The following is a 27,456-nucleotide window of genomic DNA, read 5'->3' on the forward strand; positions in this document are numbered from 1 at the left end:
TGTAGGAAAAAGAAGTCCAATGGAGGCGTGGCTCCAGCAGGGCGAGAGGGTGGACGGGAATTCAAGATGCTGAAGTTTGGAACAAACGTTGATCTCTCCGATGAGAAAAAGTAAGGAATTTTACACGAGGTCAATGTGTTCAGTGCAATCAGTTTTCACAACCTATTCATTTATTTCATAACTTATTCACTACCACTCTTCCTCAATTTATACCCATAGAATAAAAATTATAGTCAATTTGAGTGCCAACAAAATCTAATTGGTCAGTCATGGATGGCCTGGTTTGAATACAGTACTTGTGATTAATCCACAGGTGGAAGAAACAGTTACACGAGTTGAACAAGTTGCCAGCATTTACTCGCATCGTGTCACCAGGCAACATGCTGAGTCATGTCGGTCACTCCATCCTTGGTATGAATACTGTACAGCTGTACATGAAAGTACCAGGGAGCAGAACACCGGGTAAGTTATCAACCAATCAGGCTGGAGAGAATTTCGGTGCACAAACTACGCTAGGCAGAGTTCACAGTTTTTCTACCTTATAATAGATTCAAGTCTAACCGAGGTATAGATTTCATGAAAGCACTTAGGCATTATGTTCGTATTACCTATAGATAAATATAAAAGACGCAACATAGTTCATTTCAATTGCACATTGCAACTTCTGAGCACTGATCACTTTTGAAATCATTCGTTAATTTTTCTGGCTAATGATATCACATGACATGATTTGGTGCTCTGACTGTCCAGACTTGTGTCCTGAGAATCCCTGAAGGATGTTTTTGCTGGCTTTCAAGATTTGATGCCGACACTGTAATTTTACTTGTTGTTGAACCCTAAATGCCAGCGTATGTTAAAAATGGAAATTGGATTATTCAGAACTGTTGGGAAACAGATATTTCTGGAGTTTTCTGGAAGTGATGAATGGTTAATGAGTAGTGGTATTCTTGAGCTGAGACGCTGAGTCTCTAGCATGAAGCAACACTCACCGATCACCTACTACTGATCCAGATACTCAAATTGGGAACCCGGAGCCCGTAACATACAATTTTCTGTCATCGTTGAGTAGATTCCAACGACTTGTGAAAACTTCTTTGTCAATAGGTCACCAAGAGAATAACAACATGTGTTCCGTGAACGTCAACATTGGTCCAGGAGACTGTGAATGGTTTGCTGTATGTAACTCCTATTGGGGGACCATTATGAGTCTGACAGAGAGGTAGGTACAGAGGATGTGCGCAGCTGCCATCTTGCAGGCCAGTGCATTTGTTCCAAAGGGAATGCACAAAGGAGGCTTCCCTGCAGAATAAAAGACCTGCCCTGCAAGATGGCTACCGCGTAAAGCCTCTATTGCTCTGCATATCAGACCTCTGTTGATGGAAATAGGAAAAGTTCTGTTTCATGACTTTAACCCTTGTCTTTGCTGGGATATGTCTTTTGGAATATTTGTTACATCATGAATAACTCACGTATAGTCATGCATATTGATGACCTGTAACTCCTCCCCTTGTTTTTTCCACAGGTATAACATCAACTTCCTGAAGGGGTCGTGGTGGCCTGTGTTGGAAGATTTGTATGAGGAGAATGTTCCTGTGTACAGATTCATACAGCGACCAGGTGACTTGGTGTGGGTCAACGCAGGGGCTGTGCATTGGGTGCAGGCAGTGGTAAGTACATGGAGCAACTGTAGAGTCCAGCACTTACACATGAAACACTTGTAGAGTTTGGTTAATATTTAGACTAGCAGGCGTTGATCGATTGTGCTATTCAATATCATTTTTTTGGCGAAGTTTTTTGAAGAAATTGTAGTGTTTATCTTCACATGAGAGATGTCTGTTGCAATCTCTCAATAAATATCAAAATCCTGATTTTTTTTTTGGTGTTTAGTACCAGCCTATCTGTTGGGACCCATTGAAGACTATCATTATTTTAATTGTAGAAGGAAGATATCAAAAGTGATAATCCTACTTCAATGTGTTGATTCGATCTGGTTAATTGTACTCTTTCTGTCAGTGGGATGCAAGACCAAATGTGATTTGCTCATCCACTAACTTCCACTGATTTGTGTTGATTTTGTTTTGGTCAGGGTTGGTGCAATAACATAGCATGGAATGTGGGTCCACTGATCAGCAGCCAGTACAAGCTGTCAGTGGAACGCTACGAGTGGAATAAGCTGCAGGGCTACAAGTCCATCGTTCCCATGGTTCATCTCTCCTGGAATATGGCCAGGAACATCAAGATCACCGAGCCCAAACTCTTCGAGATGATGAAGTAAGGAATAAAGATGATGTGCTCAAAAAAAGAGCACTTGGAAAAGATTGGTGAAAATTTCCCTGGACGTTCTTAGGAATTTTGAGAAGAACTAAGGGAAGACTCTCAAATAGCACTGTCCGGTCTCTTGAGGCATGAATATTTAAGGACAAGAGATGAACCTTTCTCGGGAAATCGACAACACTTTTTCCCCCCACAGCTTATTTTGGAAAGTGAAATTCCCGACGTCATCGGCTTCTAAAAACAGGGTATTAAGTTTCTGAGAAAAACAAAATAGGAAAAGTGAAAGTGTGTCAGACTACAATTTTCATTTTCTGTATAACTTCAGTATAATTCTTTCTTTCTAAAAGTTCAGGAAAAGCACTGAATTTCCTTGGTGTGGATCAAAATGACTGAGTGTTTTCTAAATTGTGTATAGAGGTCCCTGTTAACAACATCGTGATGTCCCTCGTTCCAGGTACTGCTTACTGCGGACGCTCAAACAGACGCAGATGACGCTGGACCTCCTGAAGGAGATGGGGGTGGAGGTGCATTGGCATGGCCGAGCCAAGAATGAAACTGCACATTACTGCGTCAACTGTGAGGTAACCAGTGATCCCAGTCGCTGCAGGGCATCCTAATCACTACTTGAGCACACCTCTGACACACTCGCTGGTTTAAAATGGAAATGAGAAGCAGAAATGATTTCAGTTTTAGCCGTAAGGACAGAATCCAGGAAAACAGGAGTCCAAATATCACCAACGCAAATTCAGAATCAACTGAACACCCCAATGCCACTAACTTGTCAGGTTAGAATTCAAACGAGGGACACTGGACAAAGACAGGACCCCTGCGCCGACCTTGACCTCCTCATTTCTTCCTTGTTTCTCATACCAGGTGGAGGTGTTCAACATTCTCTTTACGACGGAGAAGGATCGAAAGTATGAGGTCCATTGTCAGGACTGTGCCCGCAAAGCCAGTCACAACTTGGAGGGCTTCGTGGTGCTGGAACAGTACAAACTGCAGGACCTAATGGATGCCTACGATGCCTTTGTCCTCCATGTACCCGAGGTAGGTAATGTAGTCTCTACCCTGGTCTGTAACCCAATCCCAACCCCCCCCAACAAAAAAGGGAGAAAAAAGAGAGCTTAATCTTAACCCTTCTAGATTCTTCAGGCTAGAGTAACAGGCAAAACTCCTGTGTTCTTCCTCACGAGCAAGCAAATTCTCACTTTACCCGATGACAATATTTTCAGAGACAGCATGTGGATCCTTATTTTATCAGTTATCCATTTTTCCCTGGATGAGAAAAAAAAATTGTTTCAGCGTGTCTTGCCAGAGGACATTGTCGCTGAATTCCCTTGGCTTGGTGCATAACACAGAACCACCGAGTTGAGGATGCTCACATTGGATCAGGATGTATGGAAGGCGACCATCAGAGGCATCCAAAAAGGCATCAGCAAAAGACCTCGCGCATTACTTTGTTGAAAGAAACACCAATCAATTTGGATTGCCCATTTTGCTGACTCCCTCTCCAAATATTTTATCTCCACAGAAGGATGAGAGTCGAGGCTCAACATGACGGAGGATCTGCAGCCATTTAGCTGCTGCAGAGTACCGGCTACAGTCCACATCCGAGTCACCTATCCGTTAATGACAGCGGTACAGCAGTGGGACCAAAGCGCCTCTCCCTAGAGTCAAACCAAACCATCAACCGGTTACAAACAAGAATCACATGGACAGTGTTAAATGGTGGAAAAGGACAAAAAAACAGGACGCATCAGTCAGATTTCTGTCAAAGCAAGAGTTTGAGTTGAATGCAGCCCAACATCTCGAGTGCTAGGAAGCAAACAGTAGCCCCTCACTCTCAGAGAGAATCACCTGCAATACAGCTGACTTGAGGCAATGTCGACCATCACACATTGTGGACTCAAGCCAGCAGTGCTGTGTAAGTGTTTCAATAAAGGAAATGGTGACAAGCCAGTCAACAGAATGACAGGTTGCAACATAGCAACTGCCATTCAAGCGCAACAAATTCAAAACCGATGAAACTCCCATTACAGTCGCTGAGTGTTTAGAAACGGAAAGTTCAGTTCAACCCAAGACATTTTTCAGCTGCATCTGTATCAAAAGGAACGACCTGCACCCCTGTAACTAGTGTTTGCTTATACACTGCTGAACACCAATGGATGTATTTAACGAGTACCAGTGAATGTTTGGAGAAGACAATGCATCTGTTGCATATAATTGATTAGCCTTATATGTTGTGGCATCTTAACACCACCTTGTTGACAGCTCACCCAAATAATTTGGCTTCACTCTGGTAAACAATAGTCGTGATGCCGGCACGATTGTAGGGAACTGTAGAGTACGGTGTTGTGATTAGACCGCACGAAGGCTAAAGAAGCTAAGGATATGCACTCGTAACAAAGGTATTGTAATCATCACAAAATAGAGATTGCTGTCGAAACTGAACAGAAAACTCGAAATTGGGGACCGACGTCAAGTTGACATCATGGGCCGGCCATTTTGCGCTTCTTCCCCCATCCCACTTTTGACAGACTTAACCACAACATGAAATGCTGCATGGATCATGTTGATAAGATGATGAGCCCAGGTTCAAGGGATAATGTTTAGAATTGGACTCTGTGAGAAGCTTCAATATCAGACGGTTTGTTGTAGCATCTGCTTGGAGGATTCACATGATTTGGGAGCATCTGTGAAGTTGGGTTCCTTTTGATTTGTAATGTCGATGCTAACATTGGCCAAGTGTAATGAACACAGAAAAAAAATTGCCCTTGTTGTTGGTTTTTTTTTTTTTTTTTTTTTTTATTTAATTTTATTTTCAGATTTTTATTACCTTTTTTAAGTAAAACTAACTGAGTCTTGGAGCACATGTTGAGTTTTCCCAAATCAGGAGAATCAAATTTGGTACATGAAAAATCACCAGAAAACAAGCACACACTGTGACACTAAACAAAAGTACACGCCCAGTAATCTCAACAACTAAATTTGGAAGCACCATCTTGGCTCCACACTCGAAACAGTTTAGAATGGAAAAATGCAAAGAGTTGGTTGTTTTCAATTTTCTGCAATGCATTTCTTCGTTGCTGATCAAACCAAGATGATTAGTGCCTAGGAAAACACACACTCCAAATGACAGCTGATGTGGGTTTCTTACTTTTGGTTTAATAGCAGAGGACGATGCTGAAGAAGGATCTTTGGTTAAGGAATTGCACACAATGAACGTTGAAAACTCAAAATTTTAAAAGAATGTCTTCTGGTTGAAAAAAAAGGGATGAATGACTTGGCTCTCAGTCCTGAGTGAATATCCAAACTATGCAAATTTTTATGTTGATTGTCCTTTTGCTGTGTAGGAGAATCTGTTGAATATTCATGTCAGTTAAAAAATCCCTGTAATGAGAGCCCTTTGTCTTTGTTTTGTTTGTTTTTTATCCTTTTTTTTTTATTTGGAAGGGGAGTCAAGATAACAATTTTGGCTAATTTAGTGACAAGATTTTAAGGGTTTCTTTAAATGATAACACATTGCTTGCCCATGGGAAAAAAAGGTGTTGTCAGAATAGCCAGTAGAAGGAATTCTTTGAAGGATTGGACCAATTATTTGTCGTAAAAGCAATAACCAGGCAGTTAATGAACTCTCTGAATCTTGGCCTTTTTAGTCCCATGATGCCTGCCTGGGTTAAGAAATCATACCAAAAAATTAATTGTTGTTGGGGGCAGCAGTGTTAAAAGGGTCAACTTTATTTTGTCAAGTGAAGAAAGGAAGAATAGCCTTCCAAAAATGAACCAGTTTCTTTAAAATATGCATTTTAAACAGGAAATTGTCATAGTACATGTAAGCAGTCAGACATATTTGATATTTAACTTTCACACATAAATGAGGTGAATGAATTTGCAATTAGCCAATCAGAATTAAGCAGTCACAAATACTTTCTCTACGTGGACCCTCGCTCAATTTATGTTATTGAATTGTTAATATGTAAATAATGGCTTTATTTGTAAACTGACTAGCGGCTCAGTTAATGCCAGTTTGAGAATCTGATTATCAAAGAGTTGTCTCTAGTCGCAAACAATAAATGCCGTGTTTGACAAAGTACATATCAAAATGTTAAGTTGCATAATCAATTAATATGAAATGGATGACTGGCATGAAATTCCAGTTATTTGTGAAATTGAAAATTGAGAGATTGGTATAAGATATTGAATTCTCAAATTTTGCAAAATTTCCAAGACATCTTTTCTTTGTTTTGTTTGAGCCTGAAGGGTGTGTAATTGATAAAGTAGTCTTTTAGGAAAATGGTGATTTTTCGTTTTTGTTTTACTTTTTTTGTTTTTGTTTTTTTACTTGTCAAGTTTAACACCACTCTCAGGGAATGCATTAATTTGTAATTTTACTTAAGCCCCAGTCTGTTGTGTTTGAGGCATGTCAAATGGCCTATTCTCGAAAGCTTAGTCGAGGAGTTGGATGTTTTTTGTTTTTGTTTTGAATTGGCAGATGCTAAAATGCAAACTTGAAACCATTGCCTTTGTTGCGTTCTATGCATAGTCAGTATCCTGAGATCTTCAATGCCAAACGTATTGTGCTCTACCATACTGTTCAACTACCTGGGTGGTCTGCTATTTCAAAGTTGTGGGGGGAAAAAAGGTTAAGAATGGAAAGGTAATTTGGTGTAACTTCTTGGATTTGCAGTTTTTATCATTTCCAGGTTTTTTTTTTTTTTGGTAGTCTGTGTAAATATTGGGCCTTGTTCTTCAAGCAGTTAAAGTGGACAAGATATTATTTTCTCCATACTATTAATGTATTTGCAGTCAGAACTTGAAAGAGGTTGTCTGTAGGGGAATTTTTAGATGCGCTGGCTTGAATTCTTAAGTGGTGGTATGCAAAATATTCCTGAAAGTATCAGCTTTTCGGTTAGTTTTATCCCTCTTTTTCCTGAACTGAGAAATATTCCTACAAAAGACACTGAATGACCATAACAAGCCTTGGGTCACTTGGGGAAATTGGCACAAGAATGCCCTTGGTGTGAAATGAAGTATTGTTGGCTTTGCGGATTTGTGTGGGTGTATATTTTCTTTTGTTTTGCCAAAGCAGCCATTTTGGCATGGTACTGCTCTATGGGTTTTTTATGTGTGACTCTCAGAAACAAGCGCTAGCGTCATCAACTCACAGCTATTTTACACACAAACAGGTTGAAGGGAATGTTGGGAATGCCTGACAATCTAACTTTGGCAGCTGGCCTCCTTCATTAGTTTTTTCAGGAGAGGTTAGGGAAGGAATTGAGCGGATGATGAAGAGTATGTCAAGGATTTTCTCCACCTTTTGCTCGAGTACTGTGTGTTTGTTCGATGTGATGTAGTCATAGATGGAAACTTTGATATCTGTTCTCACATCTAATCTTTCTTCACACAGTGCCTAATATTTGGACCTGTCATTTCATACCTGTGGTAGATGTGTTTTCCAATACCTCAAGGTCGTTACCAGTCAATTTTAGATTGTATAATTCAGTTGGTGAAATGTTATTAAAGTACGCATATTGGATGTAAAAAGGGCAGGCTGTAGCGCAGTATGGCTCACAGAGTGTACAAACTCGGGTAACACTTTGTTCTTACTGTTCAAAATTAAAGAGAACTCATTTTTTTCAAAAACAAGTTGGTTTTCTTTTTGGCAATGCGGTTTGATTAGTCCGAAACAGTTGCAGATTTCATTGTTTTTGAGTTATATCATTACGACCAATTGGTATAAAGATTGTCGCATTTTCACCATTTCAAGGAGGCTTATTAGATCTTGGAAGTCATTTTTTTCTGTAATTTTTTCTAACTCTAATTTTATATGAGTGGAAGCTACAACCTGAAATATGTAATTGTTTTAATGCTGCAAATCAGCAGTGAAGTTGGGTTTGCGAAGCTACTGCTTGAGGGGAAAGTTGCTTGGCAGATGTTCATTGTAAGCAGAAATCAGATATCGTTACATGTGTTTGTAACATTTTTGAAGAGCAGTATATAGGTTTCTCTCAAGTGACTTCACTTCCTACAGATTGCCATGTGCATTGACATTTCGGACTTCAAATTTTCATAACACGCATCGGCTGCACCGTATCTTGAAGATACTTTGATCAACACGTGAACAGTTGCACGCTGCGCACGCAGGCACCTGATGACGTTGAATGCGTAGTTGTGCTTTTCCTTTGAGGATGGCGTCCTTGAGAGAGATTTATCGTCTTGTCTGCAAGCAGATGCACTCAGCAACTTTGTTCCATCCTAGTGGCTGTCTTTGATTCTGTAGAGTTATCAAGTAGTTCATGAATTTCGTTTTTGTTTTTTGGGGTTTTTTCTGCAATAAATTGGCATATTTAGCGAAATTGGATACTACACATTGACAGCAAAATGTTACCATTGAAACTTCGGAGCAGGAATGTTTGAAGTTATCATCTTGTTTCTCACCTCCATTCAAAAACTACGTATTCGTACAGATATAGTTTTATTTGTGTTATTAATATTGATTTTTCATTTTAATTATAGTTCACATTTCAATAGAATATTAAATTCCATAGTGTATTATATAGGGCATTGGAATTTTTGCCAATTCTACAAGGAAAACAAGACTAATTTAACCTAAGTTTCACCCAGTTTCGAATTTACATATTTCAGGCTCGCAGATTCAGTTTTGTTAAGTTTTATAATTTGAACAGGGAATTTCCATTGTTTGAAACTCGATCAGCTGAAGAATACGCTGAATCATCTCATACCATCATGATAGATATTTCATTTATGCTTTCATCACGAACAGTCTATGGTGCTGTGCCGTTGTGCGTTCCCCTCCCTCTGTTTTGTTATTTAATAACGGTATACATGTACATGTACATTGTATAACGTTCTGCATACACTGTTCTCGTAGTGTGACACAAGTTTATAAATATGTTTATACAGTGTAAAATTCATTCACGACCAACATTAAAAAGAAAATTTCAAAGAAAAAAGAAATCTAAGCAAGACTGAATGATAGGAGTGTTTTGTACTCACAATGTGTATTGACTGGAATTAATTTTTATGGCCATTAACTTCGGAATGGGAACTGGCCGTGCAAGCAATTTGTATATTGTAAAAAGAATTCATTTTTCTGATGTTTAAGGTAAACATTAGAATGGTAGAAATAATGATGTGTATCTAAAGTCGGATATTGTATTAAAGTTGTAATATTTCGTTTCTCTCTATTCTGTGTCGGGCCACGGAGGTAGATGCAGAAACATTGGCAATTTTGATAATTAATTGAGATGTCATTTGAACGTTTTTGTGGATAGATTATATACATAAATTGCCTTTTTCGAGGGTTTGATGGTCTCGAGTCGATTTGATTGATCTGTGAATATGTGATGATTAAGAGAAAAGATGAGAATTTAACCATTCCACTGTGTGCTTAGTGTTTAGAAAATGAAGTCTGAACTTGGCTGATTAGCCATGAGAGGAAGTGTTAGTAGACCGACACCAGAATGAACCTTGTAGAGTTCGTATTTCCTTGTCTTTTGGATTTTTTAATCGTAGATTTTGATTGATTTATGACTAAGGTTTGCACATTTCATTCTCTGGATTGGATATTATGAAAGGTAGTTTTTCTTACTTTTGTTTCTCTCTCAATTGGTAAAAATGTACATTGTCACTTTATTTATGAAATACATATTTATTGCAAAAGCAAATACTTGAAAGAAAGGGTGTCTTTGTATGATGTGTCTGTTACTATCTGGTTCGTGACTGCGTGACAAAGGCGGATGCGCCACGATTTGCAGGCTCCCATTGGGCGATCGCTAAAGTTTCGCGTTAACTTCCGGTTCCGATGATGGTTCCACATTAACTGCGAATCAATGCATGTAACTCTGTGCAGTGCATGTGCAGTGGGCGTGGTTTAAACTGAAGTGACGTCACACTTCCGAAGCAGCTTGGTTTTTTTTCTCTCCTATTAACCCCTGATTGTGTGAAATCATATTGATAAAAATTAGAGGACTGGGGAATATTAGGTATGACGTTAACCTCGATTTAAAGATAAATGGGAAGGAATATTGATGTAGGGGCAGGGAGTACTACACAGCATCAACTAAAAATCACTTCATCAAACCCACTTTGTACTTTTGACCAAGCGCCGCGTCGGCGCTATACGATCTTTGCTTTTGACAGAGGGCGAATGTCGTCTAATTGTTTAGAACACATCGTGCACCAAAAAGTGGCCTAGATAGCAATGCCAGTCTCATTTGGAGATGTTTTCAGATTGAATTGAGATACATCTTGAACCTTTAATTCGTTCACTCGTTGAAGAAATTGCAGTTTCGCACGCACCGTATAAAAATTCGTGTCCTGCTGAGTTAAAGCGTAAGCATGTGCCCCTGACCCCGTAGTGCTGGCCTTGTTTACAAGACGCACTGCTCTTTCTCAATGCATAATACCATACTGCTTTGCTGCTGCTGGAGACAGTTACTGTTACGGTTATGTGGCTGAAAAAGAGGTTAATTTTCTTTGTCCAGAACGCCCCGTTAACAATAAAATGTTTCAATGACAGGATAAGGATTAGAGGCCGCGATTTGCCGTTACGCTTGAGTAGATAACAATGGGGAAAATTTCTGAGAAAATCTCAAAATACGGGGCGATGGAAGGGTTTTATCTCACACAAATATGCTTTTTGCAGAGGAAATTGCCGGCTGAACATGGCTATAGTCATAAAATCCCGAAAGTCTCAGTATTAAGAAAGTCGATCCGTAAAAACTGGCTGGTTTTACTCAAAAACTTTCCACTTTCAAACGTTGGTGGCGCTGTTTATGGAAAGTTGAAAAACCTGTATTAGACCACGGGCAGTCCAGCTTTAAGGGGCAAATTTAAATAGGATTTAAACTCAATTATTAAATTGTAAAGTAAATAAGAACTACAGAACATACATGATGTGGCCAAGTGAACTTTCAACATCCCTCTCTCCTAACGAATTAAGTTTATGTAGTGTTTTGTTTAGGTGTATTCAAAAGAAGGTTCTTCCATTTTTCGGATACAGAAAATGTTTTCTTTTTCTTGGGAGGAGTATTCTGTCTACAGTTCAACTCTCTAGCCGCAGTATTATCCATTGAAGGGCGCCCTCTAGGTTCAAATTTGGAAAACTGGGCCTCGCGAGCAAGACGAGACCCTGATGGGTTGCTCAGTCGCCTCCCTCAATATGAATATATTCAGGGTTTTGAAACTACAGCGATGTATATTAGACCTTACCAAGCACAAAAAGTATTTTTGTTAAGGTTTTGGAGCTCCATGCGGCCAGAAAGCAGAGATTTTGTGCGGACATTTTCGGATCTTTCCCTCGTCGAATCCACCCTTGCGTGAAAAAAAATCGAGACCACTAATCCTAATCCCGTCAATGAAACATTTTATTGTTAACGCCGGCTTTTGGACAAAAGAAATTAGGCTTTTTTGCAGCCGTTGCACCTTGCCTCATCAAAAATGCCGTGTTATTTAGCGACAATTAGCGTGGGTCAGAGATACAAACGTCCTGAACACAAGACTAAGAAGCAACGCAACAAGCACAATATCTTGCTCAACACAGACGCCAACTCATTCAACCAGCCTCGTTTTGATGCCTATTTTGCATAAAATGCCCCAGTTAATGGATATCCAATTCTTACACCTGAAGAAAACAGCCATGTCTCAAAGACTGTCCCGGTAGCCCAGTGGTTATAACTCTGAAGCCTCTATTCTAGTTACGGAACATGCGGTTCAAATCACGGTAGAATCTTTAACTTTTTGAAAACATTTCGATACGGTGATTTAGTTCAGGAATTTTAAAAAAGGTCCTTTTTCATTATTTTTCAAATTCAAAAAGAAGTGGCAATCGTACAAAAACTTTTCCTCTTAATATTTTATTGGACAGAAGGGTTTAACAAAGTAAGAAACCATAGTCAAAACCATAGCTAAATGGTCACAAGAAGTCATCTTTCTGTAATAATAAATCACAAAAACATTTTATTTCAGAAATTCCAAACAATATATCTGCACAACAATATAATGTGGACAACCCAAAGCACATTTTCTATACACCACTAAATCATGCAAGAAGTGATGACAGGTGGGATGAAGGACAAGCATTCCCTACAGAAAGGAAAGTCTTTACACTTCAAGTTGCCAAAATCACTTCTAAATTGTTTACACTCATGCGGAGTGCATTCATCACACACATCCCCTTTATTCATTTGCTCCACCCCTAAGTAGGCCGTATACAAGTGTAAAACAAGAAGGCACTATGTAGACGTAGTGCTGAGGAAGTTTGATCTCTACAGCAAAGCAGGACCAGCGCACACTGTAACCTACATTCCAACATAATCAGTAGAAAAAAACTGTGATGGCGCTCAGCAGACCTACATGAACACCTCAATGCCTGATATACAAATTATCTAAATACAATGTTCAAAACATTCAACAATACTGCAAATTTTCAAAACTGCAAAATTTAACTATTTTCTTTGGCTATAAAGTATTTACAATTGCAAGGGATAACTATGATATCGAACAGAATTCACCATGCTTGATAAGCGTTCACAAAATTGGTTTCATTTCACACATAAACTTGTTAAATTTGGATGGTTTCAGCTTTGAGCAGGGGTATGCATTGATTTGATGATGATAAAAATGTTTTTCGTCGAGAATACAGTCATTTTAAAAATCAATTTGAGGCAAAACAGATGTTAATAATCATGTTGTGCACACAGCTTAATTCATGCAGCATTAGAAGAGCCACATGAAGAATGAATGCAAACAGAAAAATAATAAAACAATTCTAAAAAAACCACACCCCAAAAACAAAATGTAACAAGAAATCACAGTAGCTAGGCATCCATACCTTAACTGCTGAGGTTTGTTACTTTTGACAGCTCTTTTAAGGGCCAATGTTTGCAAGAAATTGCCAGCCAGACTTTATAAATGTAGAGCAGCTGACGGGTTAGATGTGCAAATAACCCAATTAGTCTGTTTGAGATATGGCAGACACAATACGGAGGGCGCTATTTGAAGTTGGTAAATTTGTAAATACAAAACATTTTACCCAAACCAAATAGCGCCTTCCGATTGCGTCTGCCATATCTCAAACAGCTAATACAGATACTCAGGTTATAACTTACAGTGCATTTATGATGATCATAATCAATTATCAGGTGTACAGATATCTCCTTGTCTTTCATTCTCAGCTTTGCTGGCCTAGCAAGTGACTACTTTCCAACAAAGTATTTATACATTACATGTATAAAAAAAAATTAGGTGAACCATATCAAATGGCTGTTTTTAAGAGGCTTTAGTTGAGGAGATATGGGTACAACAGCATCACATTTGGAGATCTGACCAAATTTAAACACAGTTCTCAGGGGAACGTCCACTGAGTTTCTCTGAGAAAGTGAATTCACTCAGATAAAAATGGCTTGGCAATAAAGGAATTCAAACTATTCTGTGGTAAACCAATTATGGTCCTGATTAAAACAGAAAGCAAAAACAGCTAAAATCTACATGAAAATACAAAAACATATCTTGAACAAAGTTTGGCAAGCAGTTTATTCTCCACACCAATGCACTCAAAAGCTGACCCTAACGAAAGTAAAATGTTCCACAAAGTGTATGTTTGTTCAAAAAAACATCATAATTTTTGTTTCCATTTTTCTTATTGGTACTTTTCTCTGGAATACAACGAGCATAAAGCTTTGGTGAATGCAAGAACAAAATGGATCATCAGCAGTGAAATGATTCATACTTTCAGAACTGACCAAATGAAGCATACAAAAATACTGTGACCACCATCACCACTTAACGAGTTCAACAAAAATTCCTAAAATCTAGGAAATATGAGCTTCATTTACACACAGCAGAAAAAGATTAACTGTCAGAAGAATAGCAATATCGGTCATGACATTTTGAATAGAACTTCCAAGAGATTAAACACCATTTCCTCCCACTATTCCACATCTGCCCCGCCCACATGTAAATCCCTGATTATACCAATGGAATGGAATACCTTTGCCTCAATGTACAAATGGATGGAATCATAGATTGCGTAGGTTCACCATGGAGTTAAGAGTCCGTTAAGAATGTTGTCCCCCCGTCAGGTGAATCTCTTTTCTGCTGATGTCGTCTCAGCTTAACCTAAAAGGAAAAAAAAAAGAATTGAAAAACTTTAGGTTTCGGGTGACTGGATTCTGTTTCACACATAAGACAGAATTAATCCCACATTTGGTCAGATGAGACCGCATCCCATTTTGTTTGGGAATTGATTAGTATCACAGGTCATTTTGAAAAAAAAATGAGATGGACATGAGACTACTTTTCTAAGAGTACATGATCATCTAGGACACCCAAACCCCTTCGTTCCCTCAAACCAACCCCTCCAGCATCTAATAAAATAACAACATAGGTAACACACACTGCCAATATCCACAAACTTGAGCAGCATACTCAATACCCCATTCATCAAACATCCATGCTTGATTTGGTACCAGCAGCACTCTTAAAGTGGGCAAAGGTTGTTTCCAAGGCAACCGTATCCAACATCATAAACAACGCTGTGAGCAGACTGCTGTTAACCCTATGCTAGTGGCAATTTTCTTTGTTAACGCCTACCAAGGGGCTTCAATGACCCTTTTTTTGCTGACAGCCAGTTAAATTTTGACCTTACTTGCAGTTGGAGCTTGTTGGTGAAGAACATTCTCTTCCAGCCCATCTCATGAGCCAGGGATCGCATCTCGTCTGTCACCGTGTCACAGTGCGTCTCGTAGATCTGCTCCCACAAAGCTTCAGTATTACAAATCTGCGATGACAAAAGTTGCACCCAATTCAAAACTGAGTGCTTCTAATTTGGTTGTGATCTCCTCCCTTCACGACTTATTTCTCCTCTTTTCACCCTTAACATCGCCCTTACGTGTCTATTCTAAAACTCCAAGTTCCTTTCTAAACTAAGACAAACAAGTATGATTCCTTGACTTCTCCCAAAGCTTTAATATCAAGTTCATCTCATCAAAATAAACTACCTCTTCAGCTGTCCTTTCCCCTTCTCAGACTTTTTCCAGACTCAAAAAATCTTGACCCCTTTCTCTTTACCCTCGCCCATTTATCGCTCCTCCAAACCCCAAACTGTCCACGGACAACCCCTTCATCTATTCTTACATCATACATCAGCTTGCAAGTCTGTGAAAGTGCTGCGATGTCCTCTAACTCTAGGTAGGACACCATGTAAATGAGGAGGGGGCGGGGCATCCGTACCAAGAAGTCAATGTTTCCCTTACACACTTCCTTGGCATACTCAAGCGTTGCCTCACCAAATACCCTGCCGACATCAACTGCTTGAGGAGAGAGTAAGCGAATGACAAAATGTATAAGTGAGAGTTGAGTAGGTTAACAACTTTTGTAGAACCAGAAACTGAAATATTTTTTCATTTCTCTCTATGTTGGTAGTCTCTGATTGAAAGTAAACAACACAGTAAATACGACCGAACTGGCCTTTTTAAAAATACAAAGCCAAACTGACAGCCTTTGTGGGGAGGGACAGGCTTAATTAATTGTTTGGGGGTTCTAACTCCAAGACAAATGACAGATCTAGGTTCAACTTACACTGCATACGGTCATCATATGTAAAGTCTTCATGTGATTCTTTGATTTCTCCGGGAGCAAGTCGGCGGTAGTCATTACGAAGTGTAATCTTCCATGTCCTCCAAATTACCTACAGCGAATCCAGATAAGTATTAAGGCCTGGAAACTATTCTTTGTAAATTAGGCTTAAACACACTGAAGCAAACCAACATGGTGGGAAGCTCTAGCTGATGATGACTCCTATGCCCTACATTTCAATGAACAGTGAGTTGATCTAGGCTTAGTTCTGCACAACTGTCGTGACTGTAGCTCTGTAAACAGATAAAAGGCGCCTATAACTACATGTAACTGTTAACTACGTACACATTGGAGGAAGGAGCCTTCCTCCATGTGTACACTGACATGTATGCAAGCATGCACATACAGCCATGGACATCGGAGGAAGGAAAAGACAGCACACCAAATATTGAACCGTCATGACCGTGAAAATGAAACGCAAGTCGACAAGACATAGGCTTAGTCTTTAGGCCTCGCAAACGGCATTGGAAAATTTCACGATAAACCAGGGTCCCAGCTTGAAAAAAGTACATCTAGTAAAACACTGAAATACTATACCTCTGTAGTATTAATAATAAACTGATTGAAATCTTTTGACGGAGACGGGGCTTGGCCACTAACATCGAGCCAAACGCCATCTGCAGGTCGAAAGGACGCCATGATTGCCAAGCCAATGAATGACACGGGTCTGGTTCCCAGGCGACACAGGGAAAGTCTGAGCGTTCGATGATGTTTGGTTGCTCAATAAACATTTGTCCGGTGTCCAATCTATATGGAAGTGCTCTCACCTCGTCTAGGAAACTTTCGACGGGTAGGGGTGGGGTCACAGTGGTGATACTGATGGTGTTGACCATGATGACGGGTGTGATTCTGTGTGAAATACCGCAACACGTATCCTTGAATTACGTTGGCTCTGTGTGGCCTTCCTCAGAAAATTGAAACGATTCTCACGCACAGGAAGTTTTGATAAAATTATGGTTTACCAAAGTTTGGTTGAGAACGGGGGGGGGGGGATACTTAGTTGGGGAGGGTGGGATGCGTCTTACCGGGAAGCCAGTAGACCAGAGGCACACCATTCTCACTTATTACAAGGTCAAGCTTATCAAAACGAAAAGCATCGGGCAAACGTACCCCTTACTTCTTCCCCTTGAAAAAGGGGGAAGGGCAAATGAATCATTAATTCCAAGTAGTATTTCAGGAAATCTAACTGCTCGAATACAACCACATTCTGGCAAAAGAATTAATTTTCAGACAGGAAATAACAGGCATTCATTCAGGAGTAATTTATTCTGTAAGATTTTATTAGAAGTGCATATGAGAAAAAATACACAGGGGTCAAACACCCAAACTGGTTGTTTGATACTTATGACTGTATGCAATTTGTACTCCCAAATCAGGGTGAGTTTAATGAAAACCGAATACTTATTTCATGACCAGCATTGGACTTCCAAGATTAGTATCAGCTGGTTCATTCTACATTTAGCTTGACTTCATCCAATGTGTGTATATCATCAATACAAAATATACCATCTTCATTGTGTAGAAAAAGCAATGATTTCAAAGTAGGTTTCCATGATTACATTTTTATCATTGACAATGTACCTATTACAGCTCAATAAAGAGAGCGCGCTTGCCAACCTATCACATTTCGATTACAAATAAGAGATTAACCGAGTCAAATGGTCTTATAAGCTAACATTTGTTTCTATAACTTCATTTACTAACCAGGGTGCTTTACTCTTTTGTCTGTTTGTTTTAATTGGTCCCCTGAGTAGACAGGGTCGGATGGAGAGACGGCACCACATTCCGTGCGATGTCTACAGCGATATTAAACAAGTTATGACATTGTATTTAGATAGTAGCACCTGAGTGAAATTATTTTTTCACCTCCGTTTAATTAACTTGAAACCATAGTAACTGAAATTGGGGAAATATGACAAACTTCCAGAAATCCAATCCTAGTTATTTTAGCAACCCCGAAAAGGAGTTGCGGAGCCCTTGGGTTTTAATAGTAATGTTGCAGCATTTTGGAGTTAATCTAAAAAGAACACCTTTTTTAAACATTATCTATTACACAAACCTATAGCTAACATTTAAAACTGTTTCAATATGTAAAAACCCAAATGAGCACCAGATTTGTAATGAAAGGCATATACAAAAAAATCCAAACCAACTACAAAAACAATAAAAGCAACTTTACAAAGTTTATTATTTTCCTTTAAATACAACATAAAATAACTACAGATGTCCATTTATTCCACTCACCTACAAACAAAAATATCAATGGAGGTGAAAAATTGCTGTGAAGATTTTTCCTCGTTATTTATGCTATTGATTCATCTTTAAATAATTCTGTAAAAGGTATGCGGCAAGGATTTTAATCAAAAAAGCAATCCAGCTACTTTCTAAATAATGTTCATGCAATACCTTATATTAAAAATGTTTGGTTAAAAAAATCGCAACAGTTTGTTATGCAAATAGGCATTATGTACACTGTCTTTTTAAAATGTTGGCTGTATTTTAAGGGGTGAATCAATGGCCAAATACCAATTCTTATTTTTTAAAAAAGCTTCTGAAAAATATCACTATACCTATTTCTGTGTTTATGTGCAAAAATACTGTGTCTACAAATCTATTAAAAATAATTGTTTGCATATATGCATTTCTGAAAAATCCCACTTCTGTGAATGTTTTATGAAAGCTTTGTACTAATATTTGTTTTTCAATTAATTTAAATGTTGTTTAATAAACTTTTCCGAGTTGCCATCAATGAAAAAGTGCATTTGTTCAGGTCATCAGATACAAGTCACAAAATTCTGCAATTAAGACTAAATTATGAAGGGGCTTTTTAAAATAATCAGGCAGTTTATGCTGGTCGTAATAAGCATTGCTTCCTATTGGTATACAATTGACTTGTGTATTGAGTTGCTTATTGACTGGTACCCATTACCATTTATCTACTATCACGCATGCAGACCTGGCATCGACTGATGCGAGTGCGCAGGGAACCAGCTTTCAGCGTCTCAGAGGCTGGGGAGCTGAACTGCTCGTCAGAGTCCACTGTGGTCAGCCAGAAGCTGTAGGTAGTGGCATAGTAGTTGCAGCGGCCATCACCGTGGCATTCAATGAAGGGGGAGGAGCGGAAATCCTCCAGGCAGGAGCCAGGGGAGGACAGAGCCTGGCCTGAGCCTTCAGCACCGGCACCAGTGTGCTGTCAGAAAGAGAAAACAGACGGGTTCAGAGGTTGATAGCCAAAAGTCCAAATCTTCTGTTTAGAACTAGGACTTGGTCTTTTGTTGGTTGGAAATATGTAGATGCGTGCTAGCAAAAAAAAAGCCACAGCTCTGAAAACTCATTGTGAGCATAACCTTATTCTCTCAATGACTAAAGGAAGGATTGATTTCAAGGCTTGATTCTATCTTGCAGTCTCAGCTGATACATCACTTGCACTGAGATTGGACGGACTAGGTTCAAACCTCACTCTGGTCCATTCAGAAATTTACTCCGAAAACAAATAGGGGCCTTACTTACCATCATGAAACTGTATCCAATCCACATGCCGCGCCATCCCTGAGGGCAGACGGGGATGTCCAGCGACTGGCTGTGGACGGCGATGACGTGCGCCGGAGCCTCGCAGACGACGCAGCGACTGATGAAGGGTTCAAGGGTGTCACCGCTGAACGGTGCCATGTCCATGGGCATGGGCTCAGGGGTGGACAGCCAATAGGAGTAGTCATTGCGCGAGGCCACATGACAGATGTTGTTGATGTTACAGAACATAAAGGGCATGGTGGTGAAGCGACGCAGACAGCTGCCGGCGCTTCCTGAAAATTACAAGGGAAAAAATTGTGCAAAGTTAACTGGAGCAAAAACACATTAAATGATTTACAGAACCATAATTCTTAGCTATATAATGAGTGGATGAATCATCCTGTTTTAGTGGGCAAGAGAACGCTCAGTTGGATTTTTCTCTCAAAACACTACTCTTCAGCCAAGGGCAAAACTGTAACATCAAGAAAAGGAAACAGAGACTACGTTGTCTGTTTATTAAGCCATCCATCTCATACAGCTGAATTTCTGCTCTGAAGTCATTTCACTGTTCTGTTCCAAGGCAAGGAACGAGTCTGCTCAAAGCTCAAATCTATCAAAGAGGTTACCATACTTTCTAGGAACGCTCTGACAAATATTTCGTCCAGTCAGTCACTAACATGACAGGAAACAAGCAAGTCTCCAGGCCATACATCACTCTCATAGACATTTTGATTCTTCTGCGGTTTGTGTCTTACCCAGGTCCTGACCATGGGCCCTCTCGTTGCCTTGCACGTACAGCAAACTGTAGCCTTCCCACATGAGGTTGGTTCCAAACGGACAAGCAGGCACCTGTGAGGTTTGACTGTGCCTTGTGATGAAGTAACCAGTCAATACTGGGGGTCCTGGCAAACCATTCAGGCCGGGTTCACCTGGGAAGCCTCGTGGTCCAGCAGGGCCAGGGAAACCTGAATGGATCAACATGTCAGATGACGGTTAATGTGCATACATACAGCTGTTACGATAACCAGCTCAATGTGACAATAAATCATTCAGCTTTTCTGCGTAGAGCCCTAAATGCAAGTCAAAACCCAAGGCCATGAAAATCAAATCTAACTAGCCTGAAAGGATGGTATATTATCTCGTAGTTGGCAGAAATAACATCCCCTTATCTGTACAAAAACACATCTTAAGTCAACCATAGATAACCACTGATGAAGAATGATACAGGTGGTGTCTTGGCCCACATCTTTTTGGGTGACATGACTGCCTATAGAAGTCACTGGCTAGTGACATCAGCGGCCCTTTCCCACCGACAAGTGTGTTATGGCTAGCCATAGCCCTGGAGCTAAACCTACTTTTCAGGCTATGGCTTTGGTTCATTTGATACAATAAGCAGATTTAGTCACGGATGACAGTGCCTGATGGGGGTGAAATAAGCCTGATCTTCCTTGGCTCTCATAAAGGAGACGAGCAGTACCCTCTATCATCTCTACAAGGATTAGATACCTTTGTTTCCTTTATCTCCTTGGTCTCCGGGTCTGCCATTGAAGCCTGGGTTACCTCTGGGCCCTTCGTCACCCTTGTCGCCTTTGGGACCTCGAGGTCCGATGTTTCCTGGTTCCCCTTCCTGTCCAGGCACTCCATCGTTACCCCTGGGCCCTTGAGGTCCAATATCCCCCTTAGCGCCCTTCATCAGGGTTATGTCAATAGGCTCAGCTTTATCAAAACAAGAAAGGGATGAATGAAGGAATGACAAGAGGAATCATTTATTTGATAAAATGGATGAGATTGGCACCAAAAAACATGATTTCAAATCCCAGAGCCCTATGAAGTATTTTTACATGAAGTAGTCAGTTAAGCCACCTACCTTAAGTCTGTTTTGTATCAATTGTATATTTAGGTCAATGCGTAACAACACACCTGAATACAGAATGTACACAAACTCACAAAGACGGCCACAATGCCAACCTTACTACACAATGCGAGTCCAGACAATTTCAACGAGCACGGACAAACAAATCTCAACACCACAACACTCTACCATCTGAGACCCTTAAGAGGAATGTTACCGGGTTCTCCTTTGGGACCAGGCGATCCAACAGCACCCTTCTCTCCCTGAGCACCGTCCTCCCCATTGACTCCTGGCATGCCCCTCTGACCTGGCCGGCCAGGTAGACCTAGGGCACCCGTTGGGCCTGTGTCACCTTTTTCGCCTGGTACTCCAATGGCACCTGGCTCTCCCTAAAAACAGTAGCCAAAAATTCATACCTTTTGGGACCAAAGAACTATTCAAGTTCTTTCTCTGTATACAATCTAGTGGCAATAAAATTGAAATTTTGAAATTTGAAAACAGTTTGTACTGGCATGCAAAGTTAAAACAAATTTCAGAATTGAAGTCTAATTTCAACTCCAAGACCGAAGGAGCTTCAGCCTGTTTCTACAGTGTTCTATAAGCCATCCATTCACTCTGGTGTTAAAATCTGGCTTTTCAATTTCAGCAAACTCTTGAGACGCTTGTCACAGGTGACTTACTGGGGGACCTTGAGGTCCTGGTATCACTATTGGGGTAGGTCCTGGAGGGCCAACTATGCCTTGCTCTCCCTTCTGGCCTGGTGGTCCTTGGCTGCCGCTTTCTCCTGGAGGTCCGTCGTTGCCAGGGGGGCCTGAGAAATAGCAGTTTCAAGAGTTATCATGACACTTAGAGTGATGACACTTGTCCAAGAAAGAATCTCCTTAGAAATGAAAACCCTTTCAATGGGGTAACATCTCAAAATGTTGGAAAACTGTCATTCCCACTAAAATGCTCTTTTTGGGAACACCACAAGTAGCTACCACATAATTAACTTACAAATTTACAAGCAGTATCAGCCACAGAATAAACCCCCAGAAAGAAGAAATTGAACCCTGAAAGGAAGACTTCAGATGTCCTTCAACACTGACCTTGTCTGCCTATTGGGCCAGCTGGTCCTTGGTCACCCTTCGGTCCAGTAAGAGCCTCACCGGGTCGTCCTGGTGCACCCTTCTCCCCACGGATACCAGGGAAGCCGCGCTCACCTGGTTCCCCATTCACACCGGGGTTACCATTGGTCCCAGGCGGTCCCATGGGACCCAGGTCACCCTTGGCTCCTGGATAGTGTTCGAATGAAATGATTGAGTTAGACATTGAGTTAGACATTAGGTAATCAATGAAAAACTATGTCTTTGTTTCTTTCAAGATCTTACAACTGGAACTCTCGATTGACCAATGCTAAAAACAGCTGAAAACAGCCATAAGGAAGCTGAACTGTGAAGTTTCCTATACTTTTATACACAGCCAGAGAGGAAAAAAGCCAAAATCCAAAACAAAAAAGCTCAAATCAGCTAATAAGCTGAGAAATCTCACCCCCGCTTTCAGAGAGATTGTTGTCTTCAAGCATTAACATATGTGACTGAAGAAAAAACAACCTTAAACCACCAAAAACCTTCTCCTCAGAGAAACTGCACAGTCTTCTGGGCCAACAAAATGGCAACTGTGGTTAATAAACTTTATGTTTAGATTTTTGACTCCATTGAAATGAAGGATCTATCCCATGCATCACATAATAGGCAGAACAAACGTTCCGATTTTCTGATTCAAATCAAACATTTCCCTAACATTCAATTTCCTTTGTCTAAATTATTTCATGTGTTTCACAAACACCATAAACTTACCTAGATTTCCTGGTAAACCAATTATTCCGGGGGAACCGGGAGTGCCATCTCTTCCTGAAAAACAAAAATTTATAGAAGAGATATTAACAAGAATTCTGCCAACCCTGACATATTTCTATCCATCTATTCAGGATCTGGAAGCATGGTTTTTTTGCTCCTGTCAGTGATTTCTTAACTTATCTCAGTTTTACAGACTTGCTGTAAGCTCGTCCTCGTTGCCGTGTCTTCTAAATTTTATCAGGCCTTATTTACCCGTACCAAAGTCACTTTGAAACGTTTCTATCCTAACTCCGTGAGGTGAGACGTCAAACCATGGCCAACGACAGTGAGGACTTACCTTTGTCTCCTTTTGGTCCTGTGGGTCCCTGCGGTCCCGTTTCACCAGGCTGGCCGCGGTCTCCCTTAGGTCCCGTCTCCCCTTGTTCTCCGTTCTCCCCTGGTGGGCCAGGCGGTCCAGTGAAGCCCCTCAGACCCCGATCTCCCTTCAGTCCATTCAGGCCGTTGGGTCCAGGATCACCTTGTGACGAGACAGGAAGGGAGGAGGGGCGATTGGTGTTTGAAGACAGAGAAACTGGGTTGTTTGACATGAACACATGCAATCTTTTCTGTTTTTGAAAAGCCAGAAAACTCCCGAGTATTGAATATTTGTTTAGATGCACTTAAGAAACACTGCTTTAGCCTCATCAGGAATGATCTGTAATTTTCAAGAAGTTTCTCTCAGGTGCATCCCGAGTTTTTGATGATCTCTTAACCTCAGGTTGTCGGTATGGTTGCAAGTTCTATTCACAGATGCAGACGCTGAACCCAATGGACCGCAGCCCAGAATCACAACGTCGGCAGTGTGCAGTTTTTTCCACCACTTGAAGTGGCTGTGTCTCTTTTACAGAGACTTCAACCACAGAATCAAGAAACCAACAGGTTGCTCACTTCAGAGGGACGGCCTGCTCTAAGTCAGACGTCCTCCTTCCTCCGCAAGTAGCAGTCTTTCTACTAATCACTGGGCATGATCGTACGTCAAGACTCACTTGCTCTGAACCTACCTCTGTCTCCTTTTTCTCCCACAGGTCCTTGTGCTCCCTTCATTTCCAAGTTGCAAGGTACCGTCATCACGTGACCCTTCTCACCTTGGAATCCACGGGGGCCAGGGACACCTTTCACTCCCTGGGAATAAGAGGTACCGTGTACTACACATGTCACCCATCTATCCGGTTACTTGCTGGTGTTTAATGCAATTGATCACAGGACACACTACCGTCAACCATCCTAACATACAGCTAGTACTCCTGTCTCTACTAACCAAGTGATGCACTTCCCCGTCTGGCAATAGCCTCATGAGGCCTTCACTTGTCTTGTTGATTAAACTAGCTCAAACATCATCCTATGACATGCATTTGATGAAGTTGGGAACTTGAGCTAGGACTGCCTTTTCAAATCATGATCAGACTTGCACATCTCTTAACTTTTTTCCCCTTCAGCTGGGTACATGTATGTGGAATACATGATCAACCGTACGTTTCAGACTGTGTTGCATTTAAGGATTGAACCGTAAATACAAGAGTAAAACACTGAGGTTTTAGATGATAACATTCAGACTCGTGTTTAATACAGACACCAGAAAATGTCCGGGACTACATGCAGCGATAGTACCACAGTCTTATGCATATCTCACAAACCTTTAACCACTTAGTATGAAGGTGCCCAGAACTGGAAAAGTTGGCTTTATATGCAAAGGAGATAGGCCTTGTAACAAAAGACCGTACTCGGAACAAAAGACAGGGCTGCTGGGAATTGTCAACATTTTTTCAGTTGTCAAAAGCAGAGGAAATCCGTCATTGTTCTGCAGAAGAGCATGACATTGAATTCTATTCACTGGACCGATATCTTCGTAAAAGTCACGCTCGTGACCACCTTTCTGAATCCAGGCGTACCTTAGGTCCAGTTGGTCCTGCTCGCCCTTGCAAGCCAGGGGCACCATTCTCCCCTGGTATACCAGGGTCGCCATCAGGCCCGGGTGCACCTATCAGCCCCTCTCGGCCAATATCACCCTTCTCACCTCGCGAGCCTGGAGGTCAAATTAAAAAGTCAATACGATGCAATATAGGTAATTTGTCAGTTTTTATGCCAACAAATGTCAGCTCCCTTATGACAGCTTGATATTACACGATAGCTTGAGCTTGGAAAAGTTCATGAATTTGAAATTCAGAAACTCTCTGTTTGAAGGCAACTCATAATAGCTAACTGCAGCACTGAGGCATTAGGGAGCGTCCCAAAATTCGGAACAGTCGGAACATTCCCATTGGAACGCCATGTTCTCATTCCGGAACGGTCGGCCGTTTCATTGGGAACGTGACGTTCTACATGGAACGCTGGGTTCCCTTGTGAGAATTTTCCAACGGGAACACCCGTTCCCATTGGAATATCTCCATTTGGATGGCTTCATATCGCCCATGTACAAATCTTTACTTAGCCACTTTCCAAAAACGGAGCCTGCCATGACAAACAAGCGTAGGTAAACTACTTTGCTTTTATGATGGGCCTAATTTTGAATAAGACTTGGAAGTAAATTGAAGATGGAAATGTGATGTGGTAAAATTTGTTGATGCGATGATGGAAATTTTGGTTTTAACTGCAATACAAAAGTGAAAATCACTACGTGCTGACTTCATGCAAAGTACATATGTCAGAGTGTTTCACTGGGTTATAGGCTGCAATACCAACATCGAGCTTAATTGCCTTAGTCATGTCGTTCAACCATTTCCGTGATACTTGAAGACCTCACCCTGCACCCCTTAAATACAGAGTAGGTTTTTAAATTGTTTCTGATATGATAGAGCACTTATGAGTGGAAACATTGCGATGACAAATCCCTCTATCACGCAAACCTGACAATGAATAAAACACTCCTAAGTACAGACGTTAACATTAACACAATAAAATTAACAGTGTCTAGATATACTCTAAAGTCATTGCATGTTAAGCTGTGCCATGGTGAATAAGGAAAAGAAAAACAGGAGAAAAGTTAACCTTCATGAGGAGGAAATCACAAAATGCTACACTCCAGCTGCCATCCTTCAGACTCAGGGTCAAGGAAATAAATGCCAGAAATCTTTATTCCCTATTGTGAATGTAACTGCAGGACCGTTCCACTAGGAACACACGTTCCCAATGGAACCTTTGCCTGGAACGGTCTGGAACATGCCTGCGATGCGGGCATGTTCCGATGGAATGCCAACGTTCCAGTGGGAACAGTCCGACGGAATGGGAATGTTCCCAATTATTGAGACGCTCCCCTAACAACAAAAATGGTAGATCTTAATGTGGATCCAAAGCCCCTCCGCACACCAGGATCCTTAGCACAGAAACTGTTCCCAGGCCTCAAGTTATCTTACCTGGATCTCCCATATCACCCATCTGACCCTTCTCCCCTTTTCGTCCCTCTAACCCCGGCATCCCCGGAGGGCCTCGTTCTCCCGGCAGGCCAATATCTCCTCTCTGTCCATCGATGCCAGGCAGTCCCCTGTCACCCTTGGATCCATCGGCACCTGCTGGTCCATCCTCGCCAGGGGGTCCTGGCAAGCCCGGCTGGCCATTCTGACCTGGTAGACCATTCTGACCTGATGGTCCAGGGAAACCCTTGTCACCCTTCTGTCCTTCTGGTCCGTCTTCACCACGTGCACCCTTCTGTCCGGTGGGACCTCGGTTGCCAATTACACCGGGCAGTCCAATTGAGCCTTGATCACCTTCACACACACAAAAGCAGACGCTCACAAAATTATTTAACTGGATTTTTATCTCTGAATGATGCAAATAACAGCTTATAAAGTGATTTTTCCTGCAGATGTGCACCTGTTCCCCAAAGAGGGCCTGACTGGACTAGCATTAGTACTGAATGCCAACATACCTTTAGCTCCTGGTACCCCGTTCTCTCCTGGTTCCCCAGGTGGTCCTGGTTGACCTGATTGGCCTGGTGGGCCTCTATCTCCCTTCTCACCTGCATCAACACCAAAAAGGAAAAAAAAAAATCAGGAATTTGTCAATGTACACGTCATAAACTCCTGCAGCAAAAGTCCCTTTTCCAAGGCAGCGTCTCATTACAGGAGATCAAGGCCAACACTGAGTCCTCCCACTTACCCGGTCGGCCATCTTGGCCTGCCTGTCCATCTTCCCCTGTTTCTCCAGTCGGTCCTGGCAAGCCAAGGTCACCAGGGCGACCTGGGCGACCAGGCTCACCCTTCTGACCTTTGATGGCTGCGAATCCTGGTGGGCCTTGAGGTCCTTGAGGTCCTACTTCGCCAACTGGACCTACAATGTTTATCATAGCAA

At 41.2% G+C, this 27,456-nt stretch overlaps 3 protein-coding genes across 7 annotated transcripts in view; 1 reads left to right on the forward strand and 2 right to left on the reverse strand.

The window, feature by feature from the left end:
- LOC110981656 (lysine-specific demethylase 6A-like) overlaps window positions 1–9,962 on the forward strand; it is a 31,290-nt gene extending 21,328 nt beyond the window's left edge. For all 5 annotated transcript variants that reach the window (XM_022239398.2, XM_022239397.2, XM_022239395.2 and 2 more), the window contains exons 16-23: window positions 6–110; window positions 314–462; window positions 1,105–1,219; window positions 1,523–1,667; window positions 2,087–2,271; window positions 2,729–2,855; window positions 3,148–3,321; window positions 3,806–9,962. In XM_022239398.2, coding sequence (XP_022095090.1) covers window positions 6–110; window positions 314–462; window positions 1,105–1,219; window positions 1,523–1,667; window positions 2,087–2,271; window positions 2,729–2,855; window positions 3,148–3,321; window positions 3,806–3,832 — 1,027 coding nt within the window. In that variant the 3' untranslated portion in view covers window positions 3,833–9,962. The remainder of the gene's footprint in view (window positions 1–5; window positions 111–313; window positions 463–1,104; window positions 1,220–1,522; window positions 1,668–2,086; window positions 2,272–2,728; window positions 2,856–3,147; window positions 3,322–3,805) is intronic.
- A 2,259-nt stretch (window positions 9,963–12,221) lies between these two features.
- fbxo36 (F-box protein 36) lies at window positions 12,222–16,622 on the reverse strand. Its single transcript, XM_022239399.2, has 5 exons — window positions 16,471–16,622; window positions 15,877–15,985; window positions 15,433–15,605; window positions 14,945–15,076; window positions 12,222–14,415 (listed from the first exon to the last, which is right to left on the reverse strand). Exons 1-5 carry the CDS (start codon window positions 16,570–16,572, stop codon window positions 14,344–14,346), a joined length of 588 nt encoding a protein of 195 aa, XP_022095091.1. The 5' UTR covers window positions 16,573–16,622; the 3' UTR covers window positions 12,222–14,343.
- A 570-nt stretch (window positions 16,623–17,192) lies between these two features.
- Window positions 17,193–27,456, reverse strand: part of LOC110981655 (uncharacterized) — a 34,517-nt gene continuing 24,253 nt past the window's right edge. The window contains exons 26-39 of the mRNA XM_022239392.2: window positions 27,265–27,435; window positions 27,035–27,124; window positions 26,523–26,873; window positions 25,062–25,195; window positions 24,174–24,294; window positions 23,471–23,650; window positions 23,134–23,187; window positions 22,384–22,569; window positions 21,976–22,106; window positions 21,513–21,684; window positions 20,950–21,159; window positions 20,199–20,408; window positions 19,444–19,736; window positions 17,193–19,123 (exon numbers count right to left, since the gene is read on the reverse strand). Of these exons, the coding sequence (XP_022095084.2) occupies window positions 18,866–19,123; window positions 19,444–19,736; window positions 20,199–20,408; window positions 20,950–21,159; window positions 21,513–21,684; window positions 21,976–22,106; window positions 22,384–22,569; window positions 23,134–23,187; window positions 23,471–23,650; window positions 24,174–24,294; window positions 25,062–25,195; window positions 26,523–26,873; window positions 27,035–27,124; window positions 27,265–27,435 (2,561 nt within the window). The 3' untranslated portion in view covers window positions 17,193–18,865. The remainder of the gene's footprint in view (window positions 19,124–19,443; window positions 19,737–20,198; window positions 20,409–20,949; window positions 21,160–21,512; window positions 21,685–21,975; window positions 22,107–22,383; window positions 22,570–23,133; window positions 23,188–23,470; window positions 23,651–24,173; window positions 24,295–25,061; window positions 25,196–26,522; window positions 26,874–27,034; window positions 27,125–27,264; window positions 27,436–27,456) is intronic.

Source organism: Acanthaster planci, linkage group LG14 (assembly GCF_054643075.1).
Source record: "Acanthaster planci isolate LZ-2023a linkage group LG14, COTS_SCS, whole genome shotgun sequence".
In the NCBI taxonomy this organism is placed as follows: Eukaryota; Metazoa; Echinodermata; class Asteroidea; order Valvatida; family Acanthasteridae; genus Acanthaster; species Acanthaster planci.